The sequence below is a fragment of the Apostichopus japonicus genome, chromosome 22 (genome assembly GCF_037975245.1).
Source record: "Apostichopus japonicus isolate 1M-3 chromosome 22, ASM3797524v1, whole genome shotgun sequence".
Classification (NCBI taxonomy): domain Eukaryota; kingdom Metazoa; phylum Echinodermata; class Holothuroidea; order Aspidochirotida; family Stichopodidae; genus Apostichopus; species Apostichopus japonicus.
Window position 1 is genome coordinate 22815258 of NC_092582.1, and position 18144 is coordinate 22833401.

Here is an 18144-nt window from a genome sequence, read left to right on the forward strand (position 1 = left end):
TCAACTGACAAAACTAATATTTTATTGCCTCCTAGAGTCCTACACCAGTCATTTTGGTGTAGTATTTGCCTCAATTGTCACAGAAAATAATTTCCACAGCTTCAAGTTCTTTTTCACTGAGAGCACAGATGTGAATATTAAACAGTATGTTAGACTAAAAACTAATTAAAAGCAATGTAGACTTCCAGCAAAAATTGGCCTGTACCTATGTTTAAACCATCTGTACATCATGCACAGTACTTGTATGGCACTGCACATCAACAATGAATGACCTACTGTAGTATGTAACCTATCAATGTATCACTATCAGTATCAATGAAGCTGTTGGCATTTGCTAATAGTAATTGTAAAATAACAACAACATTGTGTTTAAACTGTTCTAAACTGCAGGCTCATTACACACATATCATGCAATATCATTACTGGTTAATGTGCTTGTGTAGGACGAGACCAGCCAAGACAATGCCAATTGTTAGTGTTAATGATCGTATAGTTAACATCAAATTCAGACTGTATCTACCTCTTGGTCTAAATAAGCTAGTCAATAACTACTCAGTAATGTGTTCACGATACTAACGTCTGTGATTTTATGTTAGGATTAAATGGCCTATAGTAGGCTAGGCTGATTTTGAAGACTGCAATGAGCAAATATTGCAGTGACTCTGATGAGAGAAACGACTACTTTGAAGAGTGTTCATAGACTGCCTCACCTGGCTTGAGCCTCATCTAAGCTTTGATCTGTTATAGACATAATCTGCTGTAAAATGTCACCAATCTCCTGCCTCCTAGTTTCTTGGGAATGAGGACGATCGGTTTGAGGAGATGCCTGTTGAGAGCCGTCGTTGCCGTGGCTCACGCTAACCGGCTGCATCCCGGCGTGAGGTACCAAGCCACCGCTCTGTCCGATCGGTGGAACGATGTGTCCTGGCGGCATATTGTAGCCTGCTTGATGCTGTAAAGAACGTTGTTGATCCTCCATACCTTAGTCTAAGTCTCTTAGCTTTCAAACAATCATTGAGAGGCCGAGTTGGGTTTTATAAATGCAGTTTCCCTGAGGGTAGTTTGATGTGAGTCTGCAAGCTTCTGCGCCTGACAGTTCCAGCCTCATACAGGTGAATTATGTACAAGAATAGCCACAGCGAAGTATAAATTCACGTTATCCACTCCCCAGTAATAACTAAAATCCACACCGGAATATATCCATGTATGTCAGTAAATCTATCAAAATTGGTAGTTCAACAAGTAGGGGATTCCGTCACTGTCAGTCGGCGAGCAAAAACTGTTGAAAAGTTGGTGAAATGTTTTGATAATTGGAGGTGGAGAATGTAGATGAATAGGGACAGATGCCAGTCAAAGCGCTAACGTGTCAAGGGTCTGTCAAGAATAGACTCCGCCCATTGTCATGAATGACAGTTACTATGCCAACAGATGCACTGACTTTATAATAGGGACTTTGTTATGTTTTGCTATAGCCACTGCTTTGTTTACCATATCAGTATGTTCTTTTTGAACTGAAATGATTATAAATCTATTTATTATTAAAATTTATATTTGTTAAAATCAAATAATTTTCATAAATAATATTAATAAGACCCATGTGAATTTAGAACTTTCTATTAAACCCTTTTGTTATAGTGGTTGGTTCAGATCAATCAATTCTTTGTCTGACGGAATAGGACAAGCCCTTTGTTGTCCGTCTGTTTATATTGCAGTACTACTCCACGAAGAATACCGAGATTGATAAATAATTTCGACAACAAACGGTGATAGCAAATTATCTCTCCATCACTAGGCAATAAATCTTGTAATTTTGAAGCATCACGAACGATGATGAATTTACCGAAAAAAGGCGGTAAAATGAATTGTGTATCGAGTTGGGAAGGACACTGTCCAATTTCAAACAATTGATGAACCACGAGTATATACAACTCGCTGACCAAGGTGGATATTTCACTATTTTCATGGCGCACCGACTGGTCGATGGCTCAACGGATGGGGATGGGGAATTCTTTCGCCTCTTGAATTTTGCCATCGCTGGACATGTTTTAATCTTTATACACATCACAGACATTGATAGCAAATTAATGATCTTGCCAGAAATTTCTCCTTCACAAGAAACTTGATTAAAAAAAAATATTGGGAATCTTCAAGCTCCTTGCTGCAATTGCGTCCGCAATTCCTAGACCTTCATGCCGTTTCGAGATACCTTTTGTAAGTTGATACTGTTACGGTACCAAAATTAGTGAACTTGATGCAAGCGGGTGCGATGTCATAAATCCACTTTGAAAAAACTTGTTAAATTTTGTTTGCACCCAATTTGGTAGAGACCGCATAATATGGGTATTACCTGACTGAAACCTACATTTAGTGTAAGCTTTACGCCTTCTAGATGTACGTTAATATGGTAAGTATTGGTCCATATTTTTGGGGTGGCTGAAATCACTGTGGAGATTCTACCCCCCTTCCACCTCTCCGCAGATAATGATTGCCTAAATAGGACATTCCGAATTTAGGACGTTTCAGAGAGGGAAAATGTTGCGAGGGGTTAGCCGTACACAAAATGCTTCTGGAACTTAAGTTGAAAAAGTTAACTTTTTTTCTTCTTTTCTCTTTTTTCTTTTTGTTTAAACTTTTTGGCATATTTGGGAGAAATATTGTTGAACCTGTATCCTGAGTCCAAGGCGGTAAAATCAATAGAGTGAAAATCAAAAAATTAAACTGAAAGATTGTATTGTCACGGATTGTAACTATGACATCACGACTGTTTGCAAGTTCATGTTCACTTAACGTGCAGTGCAAGTTACCTCAGCTATCGATAACACGAAACCGGTATAGGCCCTTTGTATAAATAGAGAATATACCGAATGCAAACTATTTCACCAAGCGTGGTGCCAACATTAATTATGTGCTTAATTCATTGGTCAAAAAGAAATTTACCTCTCGAATATTAATTCAATCAGAGTGAAATCCTATGCGACTCTCAATTGGGATTGCCTTGTGAACCCAAATTATCATTGACAATCAGAACTAGTTCAGAAACTATGTTAGTGCTGTAAAGGTCGCGCTGACCCGACATACTAGTACATAAGTACATCGTAAACAGCTCCCTCTATTTACTAGTACCACTGACCGGTATAGTATGTAGGTACCGCATCACAATTAAAGTAGTGTACATCCGCTCGAAAGGTTAACCATTGTCAGAGAATAGAGGTAAAAGTACCAAAGATAAAGCTTGTTTAAGCATGTTATCAGTTACTGTCATTGTTTGTTCTGCCTTTATATGAAAGAACATAATTTAAAGTACAGATGGTGTGACAATAGGGAGGATCGAAGGTGATATAAACCATTTTAGAAAATCTTTGGTTAAATGTTGATATTACTCCGAGCGAGCAAATGGAAGGGTGGGGGTTCAGTATGCTAAACTTGCTCCTCTTCTAGCTCAAAATATAACGGTCTTTATATGTAAGTTTGCAAGTGCCATGATAGGCTAAGATCTCAGCTATAATGTGGTGGGTAGGATATACCAGTTGAAAACTTCTATCTATGCTTTGGCAGGTCTTGAAAGTGACGAGTTTAGTGTTTAAGTCAATTGAACAATTAATTGTGGTGCGAGACCTGTATGGGCGGCATGCAGCAATTCCAACCGTTCTATTTATCATACATGGTAGAGATATACTTGCGATAAACAGATCTTCCACAGAGCTATATCTAAGAAAAATATTGCTCCGTATTGTGTCAGAAAGTTGCCAAATTTGGCCACTGTGTGATGTCATAATGCTGCTATATAAGAAAAAAGCTATAGGAAGTGGAATAGGCTATGGTTGCTAGCTTGTTTGTTTATTATGTTAAGTATACTTCTAATATTTATATGTATTTCTCTAATAGGAACCAACGTAGGCAGTGTTGATGTCGAAAAACAATTACCGCCAATATTACAGGTTAGATTATTTAAAAACGTCAGAATTTCTAGAATTATTACTGGTCCAAGCAATATCCTACCAAAGGAAAATGAACAGTGCAGTATATAAAGAAATAGCAACAGATATTCAGGTATACAAGAGGATCGATTATTTCATATTTAACATGCTGAAGTCTTCTTGCTATATAATCACAGCGGAGATAAATCTAACCGAAATTCGAACGAAATAAGTTTCTATAAGAGTTTTGCTTAACTGTTTTTTTTGGGGGGGGGGGGGATTTGGGGGGTGGGCGGTGGTGGTTCATTGTGTGAAAGGTCCAGTTCATGGTTGGGTTTATATCACCTTTGTATAATTTTTGACAACAGCAACTGAGTTTTGACAAACGTTGTCGTTATAGTACCAAATTGTCATGGGGTAAAAAACCTTTTCAAGTTTTTGGCAATTGTAAACTTCCATCTCGTTATATAAAAATACCCTTTAATTTGGTTTTTAACAAAATGAAATAAAACTGTACTTGAAAAGCGCAAAGTGAAACCTTAGGAAAGAAGTGTCGTTAACTTAAAATGCCCTAGTGTTGAAAACAACATTCAAAAAGTGTTGTGGTAACTTTGTATAAGGTCACATGTCCCACTGTCCCTGTCCGGATGGACATAGTCTCACCCTACCGACGGGACCGGTATATGTTTCATTTATAGTACAGGGGGGGGGGGTTCCGTTAAGATAACATTGTATAGCAGAAATTACATGTTTGAAGAAGAATACCAATGTACAAGCAGAAATAGAAAAAGAAGTGAAAAATTATACAACCCGCAAACCATGACGTAATAAGGTCAAATAAGCTATATAATTGCTGGCGAAAATGCATCCACATTGACGTGAAAAGACAATTACTATTATTATCATCATTATTATTTTTGTTGTTGTTGTTATTATTGTTGTTATATTGTTGTTTTTATTTGTTAATATTATTGTTGTTATTATTATTGTTGTTATTATTATTATTATTATTATTTCTTTTTTTAAAGTTTGGAATGGGCGTGATCTCACACCAATTGGTAGAAACACAATTGGGAAGTCTTTTGCAATCAGCCTTGCAACCTTTTTTCCTTTTCAGGTTCTGCCTAGCCCTCCAAAAGATTTTATTCATAATACCCAAAGTACTATTTTTGACCTATATGTGTCTTCAACACATGCATGTATCATAAAAAAATTACATTTACAAGAAAGTACAGGTCACAAATGTGACATATAGCTAAATTGAACCTAACGCACTCGTTCGTTAAAGAGAACAAAAATAACAACAACTTGACAACCAACAAAGCCAATAAAAAAAAAACATTAATTAAAATGGTCAGAGTTTGATATATTCCAACTATCACATTGTGTAAATTGAACATAAATTTGCACATATCGACCAAATTCGAATTTAATGCTCCAATTTTCATTACCATATTTGTCTTGCCAGAGAGAGATATAGAGAGAGATAATAACATTTAAAATTATCTTTAATTGACAGAAAAAGATTTAGGTGGAATGCAACCTGTTTTGTTAAGTACGATATTCTTAAGACAGCTCTTGCTTCTTGAAGACTAATCTATCACTGCGTGTGTGCGGTCATCTACCTAAGCAAGCAGCTATAGGGGCTTTAGCAGTTAAAAGCGACTTTATACCACTGATAAGGCTTTAAGGTAAAAAGGGAGACAACAAAAAATGTCTTTAAAACGAATTTCTGCGATGAATTTCAATTTTACATGAGTTTGACACAAAGTGTATAACTCACGCGGTCGTTCACCCTGCCGTCGTATTCAGTAAGCAAAATAGAAAAAGTAAAAAAAGAAGAAAAAACACAGACTGGTATATAAGTATATACCGTACCATAAAGTGACGCTTGGGGAATATTCTTATGTGTTTACTGATGAAAGAATTTTCAGCATAATTTATATATATGTGCCCAAAAGCGTAACTTTTGGATAACACATTGGAATTTAGTTAAGTATATATGAGTTAAATACTCAGAGATATATTGGTAAGACTATATACCAGTATATATAACGCAAACGTTTGATAAAAAATACATTTTTTTAGTCTTTTATATCACTTTGTGTCAGTTTCATATATAGGCCTACATAGCATTACCTTCAATTTCAATTTGGTTTTGATTTTCTCAGTTGGAAATGAGCTCTTTTGTTTATGTCTTTTACTTTGATTCTTGAGTGCGTTATTTTAGGCTCTCTTTGTATATATATACATGTATACACATTGTCTTCATCAAATTTATCCGCTCAATAACATATGTATGCCTATTTCGACACTATAGTCGATCCGTAATGACGACGACAGTGCAAATTATTATAATTGGTAAAGTTTCATTACAAACCATGAAACAATGAAGAGAATAACGATAATTTGAATGATATCACTATTTATTTTGCACGAGAATAATACCAAAACCAAAGCAAAAATGTATCAATATAAACGAAAATCATGTTTAACTCGATACATAAAGCTAACTGTTAGTGAAGATGCTAGAATGCTGCATGTTCAACCCCCCTCCCCCTGCTCCTGGCACCGGTCCTCTCCTCACCCAAGAACATGCCTGGTGAGAGGGTACACGGGTCAGCGGTGGTTACAGCCCCGGAGCCCGGAGTCAAGTATATAGGGACAACATATAAATGGCCCCGGGAAATATATGATGAAGAATTACATATTTTCATTCTCATAATATGCATAAGAAATAAAAATGGCCAGGTCACATATACGGTAATTGTCCTCGGGCCCCGGAACTAGCTTTCGACGCCCGCTGCTCACGAAGAGAAACTGCCCTCTCGTGCATCCTATCTTAAATTCTTTATGAAGTTTTGATTGAACGGCTTTGGTTCATATTATAGATTTTATATAAGGAAGACTTCTTCACCGTATACAAACCATATATATATACATATAATCCATTCGAATAGAAAATTTTCAGTTGATTTGTATAGTAAGGTTAGCTGTATATTACTGCAATGCTCTAAGGCTTATAAACGACGGACGAATCGAAAACAGTCACGTTATATCTCTACATCGTAAATGTAGATATAATTGTTAGTTGCTACCGGCTGTCGATCTGTAAAAAAAGCGTCTGTAACTTTGAAGTCACTCTCGGTCATTCAAAAACGGTTTGCGCAAAATTGAAGAAAACGCTGCACGGCGTAACCAAAGCTAACTTGATTAAGGCTTAAAGGGCATGTGTGTACCCATCAAAGACTCCCGTTCACTAACGTTTATCACGATGAAGTTTGCGAAGTTATCACGAAGACATATATCTTATGTATATATATATATATATATATATATATATATATATATATATATATATATATATCCAATTAAGATCGTTTGATTACCATGACATGTAAATGTATTGATTGATTGAATGCTGGATTGATAACACAAGATAATACTGTTACTATATATTTGAAATTTCTTGCCATTTGAAAAAAAAACTGAGTTTGGTCGAATGTTTATAATTTTTCATTTCATTGAATTTCAGTTATATAGATGAATTCTGTATAATCTTCATTAATCAAACAAGAAATATAAGAGGGGGTTCTAACCCCTCCCCCTCCCACTGCAACCCTTCACTCTCACCTGGCGACCCCTCCCCAACTCCTTTCCCCCCATTTCGCCTGAACTTTAACCTCTTCATGAATGTTTTGTCTAAGAGCAATCCTTAAACCCCGAGATTGCACTTTTGAACGCCATCATTTCGAAGGTAACTCAAAATCCCGGTTACTATTCTCTCCTTTTTATATACATCTCATAAGACACCATTTATACAGTACATTTATACACAAAGATAAAGAAGGCTTCAGATATGAGCATCAAAAAAACAAAAACCAAAAAGAATACACGGTTAGATTTGATATGTTGTAAACCCATGTCATTTAAGATCTTTCAAAACCCAGCTGTTCTGACATAAAAAAAAAATAAAAAAGTTATATTCTCAGCTTCTAAAGTATCCAATGATTTTTTTTTTGTTTTTTACATTCCTACTGAGATTTCATAAATCGACAACCTTTAATGCAATGTTTCCCTGATGTGCAGAGAGAAAGAAATAAGGAAATAAATAAATAGGAGGAAGATAGATAGAAAGAAAGAAAACACTTAATGTAGATCGGTTTGAAGATAGCTCCTGGGGAATATGATTAATGAAGTAAGATGGAAATAATTTGATAAAATTGCACCGTAAAATGTCTTCGAGTCCCTTTAAACATTTAATGAGCATTGATTTGATGAAGGCAGAGAAGACGAAGACGAAATGAAGAAGAAAAAAAATATTCTCTTAGATATAAGTTTTAGAAAAAATATCTTCTTCAGTAAAAGGTTCCACTCCATTTATTTCTCTTATCGCTTCGTGAAAGATTTTTTTCTTCTCTTTTTTTTTGCTGGTTCGCTTGAAGGATATTTTCCTTCGATCGTTGACTCTAACGTTTAGCTGGGAATTCTTTCTTAAAACATTCGTATCTTTTATTATATCTCTTCTCTTTTTTTCCTTTTTTTTCCACCCACTTAAGTGTTTTTGACAGATATTTTCCTCCAGCAAACTTTATTTAATTTACGAGCGCTTTATCAGATGTTTCTGTTGCCTCAGAGATGCACATTTTCACAGGTAAATGCAAGTTACCAGATCTTCAGTAATGTTGACACGGGGTGTTTCGTTAATAAGAGAGAAAGTTTTTCCCCCACCCCTCCCCCGCCCCCAAATAAGAGAAATAAATAAGTAAAAAATTCAAAATCGACGCAAGTCATGCATATATAAGGATTTCAAACACCACTATATATTAATACACTGTACAGACAAAATTGGCCAGTTTGATGGAAATCCGACAAAGTTGAGATCATTTGAAATATTTGCAGTTCAACTTTCACTTGTCAGGAAAATTATTAAAACGAACTAAATGTTGCATATATTAGGTAGAAAATGTACTTTCTAGCACTAAGGAAGTTATCTTCACTATGTAGGCAAGTATTTATGCCATTATTGTCAATCGTTTCCACGGCTGCCTTTGAGATTTGCGCAATCTAGTGACTCCTTATCCACAAAGCTATATAGAGCTGTCATATGTGACAATCATACGTACTGGTATATTGAAATGACTTTTCATGACACTATTTATGAGACTCTACCACTATGCGTGGTCGTGGAACTGGTGAAGCCCACCGACAGGGGTGGGTATCTGGGGCTCCTCCCCTTCCCACCCCCAGGAAAAGATAAACTTGTAGTCGCCAAATGATACATTCCGAGGTATATATACTTAGATTATTCATATATGTCTTGATAACTTTACACGCCAGTATAATCTCAAGGTTGTGCAAGCTCCTTTTGAATTTTGGGGTGAGGTTGAAAAAAGGGGGTGTACAATCACACAACAGCCCGCGTCTGAAGGGACTTATTTCGGATAGGCTTTCCCTCCCCCTGACCCCCCCCCGCCCCACCCACGCACGTCTGGCTAAGCCACTACGGGTCATGATATTATTACACGCATACTGTATAACCACTCTTTATTGTACTGACATGCACGCCCATACGCACGCAAGCAGTAAGTTCAAAAACGTATAGCAGGACATACGTGCAATGGCTTTAGTGAAAGGTATATTTGGCATAATTTTAGTCTTTTAATGTTATAGCCTAAGGTCAAAAGGGCAAATATGAGTGCTGGTTATGTTTCTACAACGGTTCTTGTTTGCAAAATGCTAAATGCCTGGAATACTCCTTTAAGGCTATAAATTGATGATGACGTCGGATACTCAGTGTGGCCATGTTCATGTTAATCCATATTTTGTTTTATAAATTTTAATAATTCAAAAAATTGATTAAGTTCTTTCAAGTTTATATCAAGATTAATGCACCGTCGGATGACATTCAGTACCATTTGTAGTTGGCAAATTTGTATTCCTTTTATAACGTGTCATTTGAGGTCACGCGTCTCTTTTGAGTTTTGTGTTGCATCTGAGGGAACTCATATAATTGGTTGTGTCCTAGACTTTATAATCCAGTCGCTTTGACTGATGAACTTCAGCTGTTGAAAGGGTCACTTATCAAAACTTAAAAATGTTACATACAAACCTGGACTGTTTTTGCAGTGGTTTATAAAAGTCTCCAGATGAAAGGCATCCTTTAAATCGTTAGTTAATCATTTGTTATTTACATATTATAAATTGATCAATAATTTAATAATTTGCAACTCCAAATTTATCATTTTTATTTTCATGACACTAACTAGGCCTCCGTATACAGGTATCACATTTTTACACCGTATACCGTATAGCGTGCATGTGCCATATAAGAAAAATAACGTTGTTTTGGTGAGACGTTGTTTCGGCCTACATTACTCCATCGTATATCGTGATTAATATCGAATATTAATTCTAAGAGTCGAATTTATTCTTTGAGAGTGTTCAGGGTTCAGGGGCATCGAGAACCAGGTATGGTGGTTATCGGCCTCCTCTATGTAAACTCTTGCATCCCATATTTCCTTTCCCCCTCATGCATTACTTTCCCGGGCCCCCTCCAAATTACCCCCCCCCCCCACGCACACACTCATACACACTTTTAGCATACCCATCTGACATCTGGAATAAAATTATGTATATATACAGATGAACAAACATTGAATATAAGTACATATAACTATATGTTGTCCCTAAGTTACCATCGCAAAATATGAATAAATTCAATACGCTCCTTTAATGATTCTATAGACTACATTTTCGTTATCTAAAACTTTGTTTACATCCTTATATCAACTTTGCTTCGCTCGAAATGCATTGATGATTAATTGTGGCTACGGATCGAGTAGTTATTAAGATAGGCAGTAAAAATGATCATCATTGCTGAAACTGATAGTCTATCAAAAGTGTAAACAAAGTAAAATCATTTTGTTTCTGTATAATTAAACTACATTTATGTCGTAAAAGACATAAGTGCTTATAATATGTATGTATATGAATATATGTACGTCGTAATGGATAATATACACTGTATATAATATGCTACACATTAAGATATGGGTCGCTATGGAGTTTTTCCCCTCACTAACTTAGGTATCAGTGAAAAAGAATATTGTTGGATATAAGTCATTTGAGACGACAGTGAATCGGCTTTTCTCTTGTCATTTAATTCAAACACAACAAACATATTAACGATTCCTGTTTCTACACATATACCGTGCCGTGTATATCGGCTTTATTATAGGGAAATAACGTAAGTGATTAGCCTAATAGCATTATGATTAACGTTGGGCCTAAGCTATGTGAGTTTAACATAAAATACGCGCAAGCTAACCTAATATAGCATAGGCACATACGTTAATCATAAAGGCGACTAAGCTAAGACTATAGCAACGTAAAGTATATATGTAGCTTAGGAATCCTGTTACATAGCCTACTACATAGTAGTATTAATTTCGAGATTCGGGGCTTCATATTTGTTATATAATATTCAGGATGCAGATGCTTCGCAAACCAGTTCGGGACCGAAGACAAATATTTCTTCGGGCCCTCTTTTTGCACCTCTTCATGCAGCTCACAGTTTCCCGGTCCTTCAATATTTCCCCGGACCCCCTTAATTAAATTCCGAGGCCCCGGGACTGCAATCCCCGACCCCCCCCCACCCACAGGCTTTCGTTATGCCTCACAGGATGGTGACCTAGGAGTGACATTCACACTGATACACTGAGTGACTTCGTGCAGCCTATACATTTCGCTCTAAAAGCAAGTGAATATTTCCACTGTAACAATTTCCTGCTTTAGAAATTCAATTTGAGTTAAAGACTGACATTGCTCCTGTATACGATGAACATTGCATGTGTGACACTGTCGCACACATTTTCTAACCCTTTGGAATTACATAGTGGCGGTATGTGGCTTTCAAAATTATATTCATAATTAATTAGTTAATTGTATCAATGAAATCTATTTCATTTATTTCTTCATGAATTTCAGGTGACCTAGTAACTTTAACGACTGTATCTCATGTGATTATCTCAAATATATGATATCACATTTGGTTAATTTTTTTTTTAATAATGATGTATGCGGCATTATATGATTATGACTGTTAGATTTGTATGCACAGGTCCTCTACGATCTCTATATAATTACTAATCATGCATATTCATAAGGTTTCTTGGCAGTTCATCCAGTTGGGAACAAAGTTGTTTCTTATGTGTACTGTAGGCCAGTTATGTCCCTTTCCCAAAGCACTCGTATACTGACAGTATGAGTATCACGTGTCTGTAAGATAAATATCTATAAATATCTATAAATTTATATAATCTATAAATATCTATAAATAAGATAAATATAAAAGTCTGTAAAGATAAATAGGAACTGCTCATACTGTCCGTACGAGTGCTTTGAAGCATGATATGAGAGGACAGTATAGAGTGATATACAACATTAGAAAAAGGACCCAACTGGATGGAGAAATTGAAGATAGGCCCAACCATGCCATTTCCTGCTAAATTGTCATACATTGTAATACCATTTTTTCTTTGTATTGTTTGATTTTTATATCGACGGGAGAAACAACAATTACATATCAGTGTCCCAACTTTACCCACATCTTTTATTTGACTTTCCGATACTTACGGCGTGAAGCACATGTAATTCTTATACATTTGTTTGTAAAGAGAGAAAATATAGGGTTTCGTTTATCTGCAAAATGAATTCTGGTTACGAGAAGCACAATTATTTTGGTACAAAGAAACTAGTTTGGATCACTGCAGAACCTATAATTCTAAAACCGTATAGGTTTGTTTCAAGGCTATCGTAAAATATAAGGGTAAAGTTGAAACCTATAAAACATGTTAAGGATGAAATGTTTACATGATTGATGTCAAAGGCCGACGAAATTGGAAACCAAGTGAAGTAAGATTTATCTCTTACGAACTGCAACACACCAAAAAAGAAAAAAAAATCAGGTAATCCTAGTACAATATGCTGGTTTACAGTTCAAATAATGGCTGCTTGGGGTGTATGGAATATTCTACTTTTGTCACGGTAGGAAGTTGTCTTTCCTGTTACTAGTAGTTCTCACCACTTTGACATCGTACGTAAATCAATAACTACAAACTTGCGTCTGAAATCTCAAATGGCAAAGAATTATTTGGGGTATGATACAACATACTTTAAACCAATAATCCCGGGCTTACATAATTCATGTGATTTAAACCAACTGGGCCATAGTCAGCTCATTGGGTGTTAATTGGAGATCGCTGTATAGACATTTTGGCCGACGAGAGGAGAGGGAGGGAGGTGGTCAATTGATGGAAGAGCTACTTATCGGAAGCCAGAGCATCTTGAAAAGCATGTAATCCAATAATACACGTACCTCACTTTCATAATATATGTATGATCCAAGACGTGCAGAGAGGTGAGTGGGAGGAGGGGGAGGGGGGTCCTCCACCTACATGCATCGTCACGGTCGGGGGGGGAGCGGGGATTCTTCATTCGGGGGAGTTATTTTTTCTTATATCGCATTAGAGGAAGATTTAGACTGTATGGAACAACACTTCTAGAGCCCTGTATTGCTTCACATTTTACTATACTAATTTTTTTGTGGTCTTGTCATTCCGTTGGTCCAAAATAAAATACTAGAACTGAGAGGCGAAAGTAATCATCAACAAGTGATGGGCCAGAAACTGGTGGGTTTTGGAGTATTCCCAGCAGAATTTATGCTTTGTAGTCCCATGGACCCCACCCTATATAAAGGCCCACCTATCGACGTGCGTGAAGGTCCCTGAATGTCATTGCGTACCCACCCCCCCCCCCACTTGTGAAAACTAAATCACTTAGCCTCTCCCTCCACGATATCACTGCGTACACTGCTAGATGACTCTAAAAACTGCATCATGCTTTGGCCGGAGAATGGATGGATGATCGATTTTCCGGTGATCATGTAAAGCCGATTCACATTGGATTAGCATGGGTGTTGACAATGGGTGTTTCCTGAGCCACTTCACGATGGTGGGATAGAGTTATCATGAACTTCTGAGAGCCCTGCCAGATCAGTAAAGTATTGTTGTTACTCCGTAATTGCGTTCGATGCGTTGTGTTACGAAGTTCGTCTGTATTTAACACTTTCTTCTCTCCATCCCTTGTCTACTAATCCCCTTACATCTATCTCTTTGTGTTCACCATGCTCATTAACCTGTCTGTATTCTGTTCGTGTTTTTGTCCCTTCTGTTACTTTTCCTTATCATTTAGCCTTTGAAGAAGATCATGCTAGGATCGAAACGTCAGGCCAACTAACTTTTACACAACACTTAGAGGTAATAGGGTTTTAGGTATGATCAAGAGTAACTTCAGTTTTCTGAAAGAGGACATAGTAGTTAGGCTTTATAAGCAGTTGGTTAGGCCTCATCTGGAGTATGCTGTGCAGGCTTGGAACCCATATTTTGCTAAGGATAAGGAAGTACTCGAAAAGGTCCAGAGGAGGGCTACTAGGATGATTACTTTCTTAAATAGTTTTCCTTTTATAGGCGGTTACAACTGTTGAATCTCACCACACTGGAGCTTAGGAGGTCACACGCGGTGACTGTGATTCAGGTTTTCATGATTGTGTATGGTTTTGACAAATTATCCTTCACCGACTTTTTCATGTTTGCTAATAGAAGCTGTACCAGAGGTCATTGTCTTAAACTTCAAAAGTCACCAAGTAGGATTAATATTCGGCATAACTTTTTTTTCTAATATGGTTGTGAATGAGTGCCGGGAGCGGTTTGCCTGAGAAAGTTGTACTTGCAAGTACTGTGAATGGGTTTAAGAATGCTTTGGAAAAGTACTTTAAGCATTGTAATCGGGTCTGAGTGTTTGTGTCTTCAGTTTTTTCTCTCTCTCTTATAGGGTCCTTGATGGGGACTTGAGTGTCCCTCCTGATCTTTTTTTTCCTACTAAACTAAACTAAACTTACTGAAACGACTGGTTGTAAAGACTATGTATCTGCCTGTGTTTTTCTTTCGCGAAACAGATTACAATCGTCACTTGACTAATTAGGTGCATTGCTTATCATATGCATACTATCGTTAGTCAAGATATATTTACGTGCGCAGCATTCTTTCCATTGATACGCAGGTGGAGAAAACGTTTCATTTTAATCAAATGAATGCATATAATTTGTATCTGGTGGGATAAGATATAGGTTTGATGACCTAGCCTATTTTAAGGTTAGTTTAACTTATAACTTAGGCTTATCGTAGCGAAATGTCATACCCAATTCTCAGTTATACATCACAGGTAGGTACAATTCAACTGCTGAATAGCTAGGCCTATTTGTGCTAAGTAAGGTCTAGGCTAGGCCTGTAACTAAGTGTAACAGATTCAGACAGCCTATCCTAATAATATTGTCAGGCCTGTGCGAGGGTAAGTCAATCACCCTTACTCAAAATCAATCTTATCTCAAAACCTAGTGTTTCCTTGTCCAGTCATAGATTTACTGTTAGAGATACAGTAGGTTAGGTTAGGATCAAAGTTAATTTTGCCATTCCCATAGCCTTACTCACGAATGACACAATATGCTAACTAATAGTTAGTAACTACTAATAGTACAATAGGCGGCTAGGCCAATTTAATCCTTTAAAGTTAGGTTTCTAACATTGCTGCCAAACTTTGTCTATTAACCTTAGTATTAGACTGTTTGCTCAACAACACTGCTCAAATATGTTACACTTACATTTACAGTGAGAACGAACTAATGTTAGTCCTTAGGCCAACACTGGATGGCCTGTTAATTATCTAATTCTACTATAGTAATAGTATCCCTAATTTGGTGCATCCCACAAAATAGATTTGCAAAAATTCTGCCCCATCACCATAATTGGCAATACAATTACTTAATCACTGTCAACACGGGTATATACTGGTATATAGCCTCCTAAATGTTTATGTTAAAACCAGGGTTAAGTTCATCATTTTTATACACTAGTGTAACCAGGAGCTGTCCTTCTGTGGTAACCATGCTACTACTAGTTTTCAGGAACTTGTTTGGGCTTCTTTGTTTGGGATCAAGGTTTTGCTAGGTTTAATAAGGATTTCAATCCCAACTTGACGTAAGTACAATGTGTGTATGGAACTAGCAAATTATATCATTCAAAAACTCCTCGCGTTTGGTAATAACCTAGAGTATGTCTCTTAGAGAGGCTTGGTCAGCTTCAAAGATTCTTCATTCGAGTGTTCAGGGCTCTAGGAGTCCATTGGGACTCCTTTCTCATTCATGACTGTACTGTACAATGACCTAAAGTCAAAGGATTCAGTTAGTGTTCAAATTTTGTGTAGCATTTTTATTGGCTCTGAATTTTTGCTCTCATTGAATTCTGTAGTTCCTGTGTAGCAAACTGCTATACATCTTTACACTTGCATTGCAACTTGGCCATTTTGGATTGCATTTTGCGATGCTAAAATGGATAAATCGTTCCCTGAAGTTTGAAATAGCCTACAGTACTGTTAACATGGTAGGCTCAGACAGTATCATATGACTTTGCATATATGATTTGCAACTGTCAATTGCTTAAGTTTATTACACTATATGGTGGACTGCTAAATCTCTGATTTCTTCTCCCCTCAAGACATACACATCCCTAGAAAATATTTGTAGAAGTATTATTCACCAAATCCCATAGATTAATTAAGTACAGTTGGGTTATATCTAATTGGGGGGGGGGGGGGTTGCCTGCGAGAGGAGACCATCACATCTAACTTTATTTCGTTCCTCTCTTACCTGTCTCCTACTCCACATCTGCATTTTCCCATCAACCTAAACCACGCATTGGAATGTTTTAGCACTCCGCCCTCGCTCCTTGTGCACCGTCCACTTGCCTCTCCTTTGGAATCTACCATTCTCAGAAAGGAAACTACCCAAAATCCCTGTCTAGATTTGTTTCAACGTTTTTCCATCGTTATTTTGATTCCGGTCATATTTTTGTGTTTTCCGAACATCTGGATCCAAATAACTTTTGAAGGACATCACTTACAGTAAAAGAGTGGAATTTTTAACTTACGTCCATCGTGAACAGATGCAGTTAGTTCGTTAATGATGTCCTTTCGCTAATGGGTTTGTTAGTTTTTCCATAAATGACACATTTCTGTCATTCTCGGAACTTGGCCATTCTTTGTTGCATAATTGACTAATTATTGTTTTTTTCTGAAGGGTCTAAAGACATTTGCACCAGTCAAGAAAAGTACATTAGTGCTGAAGATAATAAAGAACATTGGACCAACCCTGTGACTCTGTGTCCAGTCAGTATGGCACTACTGGACGACCCAGCCTTCATCATCGCCCACTTGAGGCATTCGTTCATCACGAGTGACGATACGGGAATGTGCGAGATGGCCCTGATGAACGAAGAAGTCGATTGGCCGAAGAGAAAGAAAGAGCTGGAAGTCAAGAAGCAACACCCTTGGAACCAGTATGAAGGATATGATAGCGAGCAAGGTAGGTGGTTTTCCTCTGACATTGGTCTTAGGCCAGTACATTGATCTGTGGGGCCAAGGTGTTACTATGGTAGGGACATAACTGAATTATACGGTGGCAAACTGATATCATGAAGAAGACAGCTTGGTATTTGAAACTGATTCTGTACTAGCGTTGGTCCTTGATATCTTTGCAAAAGTCCTGCCAGTCCTTCTCCCAAGTTAAAAGACATCTTGCAGACTGAAGTCCTTGTATAAAGGTTATGTCACCAAGATTTATCAACATGAATTTAAGAAAAGCTCGTTTAGGAATACTGGCATCGCAAGAGTCCCCAGCAGCTTTTTTAACGAATCTTACGAACTGTAGAATGAATGGAGTGTTTACTGTTTGAATGATAAAAAAATTGATAAATTTGTTCACATGTATCAGTGAATAGTTCTCTTCTGAATCTGGATAAAATTTAACACAAACGTACGGGTATATATGCCAATCTCCCCCTGCCCCCCACCACTCAACAGGTAGTGACTGAGATTTTAGGCTGTAAAGAAATTGAAGTTCTTCAGTATTAAACTTGATGGTGAAATTATACAAAGTCTTAATACCAGATCAAACTCTACTGTACCTTAGCCTCACTTTGTTTTTAAGATAGCCTTTTGTAGAACTGAAAACTTTACTTTGCATTAATGTACATTATGCTCTCAAAAGTTCACAAATACTAGCAAAAGTTGAAATATGTATGCAGGCAGGTGGTGTTGATATATTTCTTTTCCT

General features: G+C 37.0%; 2 protein-coding genes across 8 annotated transcripts in view; one reads left to right on the forward strand and one right to left on the reverse strand.

Annotated features, from left to right (window-relative positions):
- The window catches only part of LOC139963417 (pre-B-cell leukemia transcription factor 1-like), a 76911-nt gene extending 75537 nt beyond the window's left edge, over positions 1-1374 (reverse strand). For both annotated transcript variants that reach the window (XM_071964161.1, XM_071964160.1), the window contains exon 1: positions 711-1374. In XM_071964161.1, coding sequence (XP_071820262.1) covers positions 711-979 — 269 coding nt within the window. In that variant the 5' untranslated portion in view covers positions 980-1374. The remainder of the gene's footprint in view (positions 1-710) is intronic.
- A 12794-nt stretch (positions 1375-14168) lies between these two features.
- Positions 14169-18144, forward strand: part of LOC139963787 (target of rapamycin complex 2 subunit MAPKAP1-like) — a 37350-nt gene continuing 33374 nt past the window's right edge. For 2 of the 6 annotated variants that reach the window (XM_071964912.1, XM_071964917.1), the window contains exons 1-2: positions 14970-15130; positions 17110-17394. In XM_071964912.1, coding sequence (XP_071821013.1) covers positions 17205-17394 — 190 coding nt within the window. In that variant the 5' untranslated portion in view covers positions 14970-15130; positions 17110-17204. Of the gene's footprint in view, positions 14237-14395; positions 14528-14890; positions 15131-15178; positions 15201-17109; positions 17395-18144 lie in introns of those variants that run through there. The other 4 variants (XM_071964915.1, XM_071964916.1, XM_071964913.1 and 1 more) reach the window with 4 other exon arrangements.